The sequence below is a fragment of the Laccaria bicolor genome, genomic scaffold (genome assembly GCF_000143565.1).
Source record: "Laccaria bicolor S238N-H82 LACBIscaffold_290 genomic scaffold, whole genome shotgun sequence".
Taxonomy (NCBI): Eukaryota; Fungi; Basidiomycota; class Agaricomycetes; order Agaricales; family Hydnangiaceae; genus Laccaria; species Laccaria bicolor.
This window is the reverse complement of record NW_001890146.1, coordinates 6,274-8,985: the sequence shown is the minus strand read 5'-3', so window position 1 is coordinate 8,985 and position 2,712 is coordinate 6,274. Positions and strand designations below refer to the sequence as shown.

Sequence of the window (2,712 nt, the reverse complement as noted above, 5' to 3'; positions counted from 1 at the left end):
AGTAAAAAGTAGAAAATTTGACATACTAGTCTTGTATAAATTTTGTTCAAGTATCTGAGATGCCTGAACCTTGGAAAATAGTGAGTCAACTAAGTGACAGGAACAATTTACATACCTTGAAAGCACCCATGGCTTCATTCAATTTGCTTTTAAACTCCTCAATGTATGCCATATCCTCTGTAAAACTGGGAAGTCTCCTCCATTGGCTGCACTGTTGAACATCTGCGCCTCTTTCTTTTAAATAATTCAAAACGCTAATGAGTTCCCCGGATTCAAACGGTATCAGCAACAGATATGTCAAACCACACACCCTTTGAGATGCTCAAGACTCGATTGCCAAGCAAGCGGAACGTGATCCTTCCCATAATGACAGGTATACTGAATAATCTTCTCGACCTGCGCGATGAGGTTCTCCGAGAACTCAGCCCAGGCTTTCTTATTAGTATTAAATTTCTATTTCTAACCATTAGATAGATGTCACAGATCCGCTTAAGCAGCACTACAAACCTTGGTGATGTCAATGATGGCCAAGGTGTCGGCGACGGCGGCTTTCAAACTCGGCGAAAAAACATTCTCAGACATAGCGACAATCTCGAGCGCCTGAAGACCACCTCTGCCGCAGTCACGCAGAAAGTCGCCCGCCCCGGGATCCAACCCAAAGATGTTGTCGGTGCTGTTAGTGCTGCTAGTGATGTTCACGTTCATGGTGATGGTGGTTGGTGAGAAAGACGAGAGGCGCCGAGATGCGGTTGCGGTTGCATCGCCTCATGATGAGGGCAGGTCATCATGTGAGCCCACTCGAGAGGCGCCGGAAGCGCTTCTCTCAAGTTCAACTTGTTACCTATTATAGACGAAGGTATTTTATAGAGGGCGGTCCTGGGAGGAGAGCTCATCGATCGCTCATGATCTTGCTTCATCACCTAAACCCTCACTTAATCCTACAGCAGCACTGCGGCGTCTGAGCCGTTTACACTCTACACTCGACCCACTACGTCTCGCAATCGAAATGGATAATCGTGAGCCCAGAACGACTGAAACTGAGACGCAAAGTACAACCGCTTCGACTTTCTGCTGCACAAAACTCCAGTTGAGCAACACGCTTTATGCATCTTGTATTGCGATGCATACCTTCCTTGCTATTTTAGTTGATACTGGGCACAGCCGTCGATGTAAGACGCAAGCTAAACTTGGGTGTGAGTTTCAAAAGCATTGATAATTGCAATGATGGCGGTCACCGTGCTGAGTCTTTACTCAAGCCGGCCACACCGCAACCTCCCTACGGCGAGCCTCCATGAAGTCAATATTCACCGAAAGCCATCAACGTTTTTTGACGATGTTTGGCTCGTTCACGGGACCTCTGGCGATCAAAGATGAAGTGATCCTGCCCAGGGGAACCTCGGCCGGCAACATCGCGCGCGGGTTCCACTCTCAGACGAAAACAGCGAGAGCTCAGGATTGAATAAAGAACCACCAAACTCGCGCCGCGACATCTTTACGTCGAGGCCGGATTGAGCAATACGTCCACAACATTTTGGAATGATAAAAAGAAGCAGAGTACTCACTTGATAGTAGGGGTTCAACGGTCATCCACAATCATCCGCTGCACCTGCTACACCTTGAGGTTTGTTGAGTGGGGTTTGAAGTTGGCAGTACATTGCGTGATTGGAGGTCATCATTCTCCGCCACTGGCGCTCGGATGTTACCCCGTAGCGCCCACCTTCGTCCTTTCAATGCCTAGGTTATTGGGATTGCACGTCCTACTGCACTTTCACTTTCGTTTGCGATTCCTTTACCTGGATTTGCCCTCCCATTTCTTTAATTCACTTGTACTCTTCCTTCTTCCCTTCCCCCCCTCTTTTGCACCCTCCTTCTGACTTCGACGAGCTCAACTCACCCACTTTTCCCAGCAGTCCGTTCTTCTCTCTCAATCATGCTTTCAAAATCTTCGCCAGGCCAGGCGAACGTCACCTTTGGAACACCCTTCCATCGTCGTTAGGTTGCCTTGAAAACAACCCAAAGCATCCGCGATCTTTGAAGGTGTTCGGCTCGTTGAACCCAGTTCCTTTTACGCGGAACGTCAACGGCTTGCGGAGAGTGGCTGGAAATCAGCCCATTACATGGAGGTTCCAGTGAGTATGCACCTCCTTTTCATGTTAGTCTGGTGGTTAATGGATCGACCGACAGCTGGCTCTTGTATTATATCCGAAGAGCATCTGTCGCATTCTCTGCAGGCCCCAGTCGGCTTCTTGGGGGGTACCCTCTGGGTTTCCTCCGCTGTTGTCGTCTCCTGCCATTTCCGCGCATACGTTTCGGGGTGTCGATCCCGAACAGCTTCCCAAAAACTTCATTCCTATACGCGATCCTCCACCCCACCCACTATCAACACACCCTCAGAACCTCCGCTCATCACCCCGGAACGTCCCAACCCTCTGCGTCCACTCCTCACCAACATCGCGTTCTGCCAGTTGTTTGCCGTGTGTCTAAGCGGCAACTACAAGGACCCAAAGTACAGGTTGCTCCATTCTTTCGGATGAAGAAGTGTCAACGACAATAGAAACCCATCGCCATCATCTTCCATCTTGCCATCCACACTTCGGATGAAACCTGCAGCATCCCACATACCCCCAATTCAATAGGACCGCCATCTAGAGACTTCTCACCCTCGGAGCTCTCTCTGGCGTGAGGATCCAGCCTTTAGATTCGTTCCTCCTT

The 2,712-nt window shown here is 49.5% G+C and overlaps 1 protein-coding gene across 1 annotated transcript; it reads left to right on the top strand.

Moving 5' to 3' along the window:
- Window positions 1–1,006: 1,006 nt before the first annotated feature.
- Window positions 1,007–2,534, top strand: LACBIDRAFT_336103 (uncharacterized protein; the record flags this gene model as incomplete). The annotated part of the gene is made up of 5 exons (XM_001891026.1): window positions 1,007–1,193; window positions 1,573–1,621; window positions 1,908–2,129; window positions 2,185–2,237; window positions 2,332–2,534. The coding sequence occupies 5 exons, from the start codon at window positions 1,007–1,009 to the stop codon at window positions 2,532–2,534; spliced, it is 714 nt and encodes a 237-aa protein (XP_001891061.1).
- Window positions 2,535–2,712: the final 178 nt, after the last annotated feature.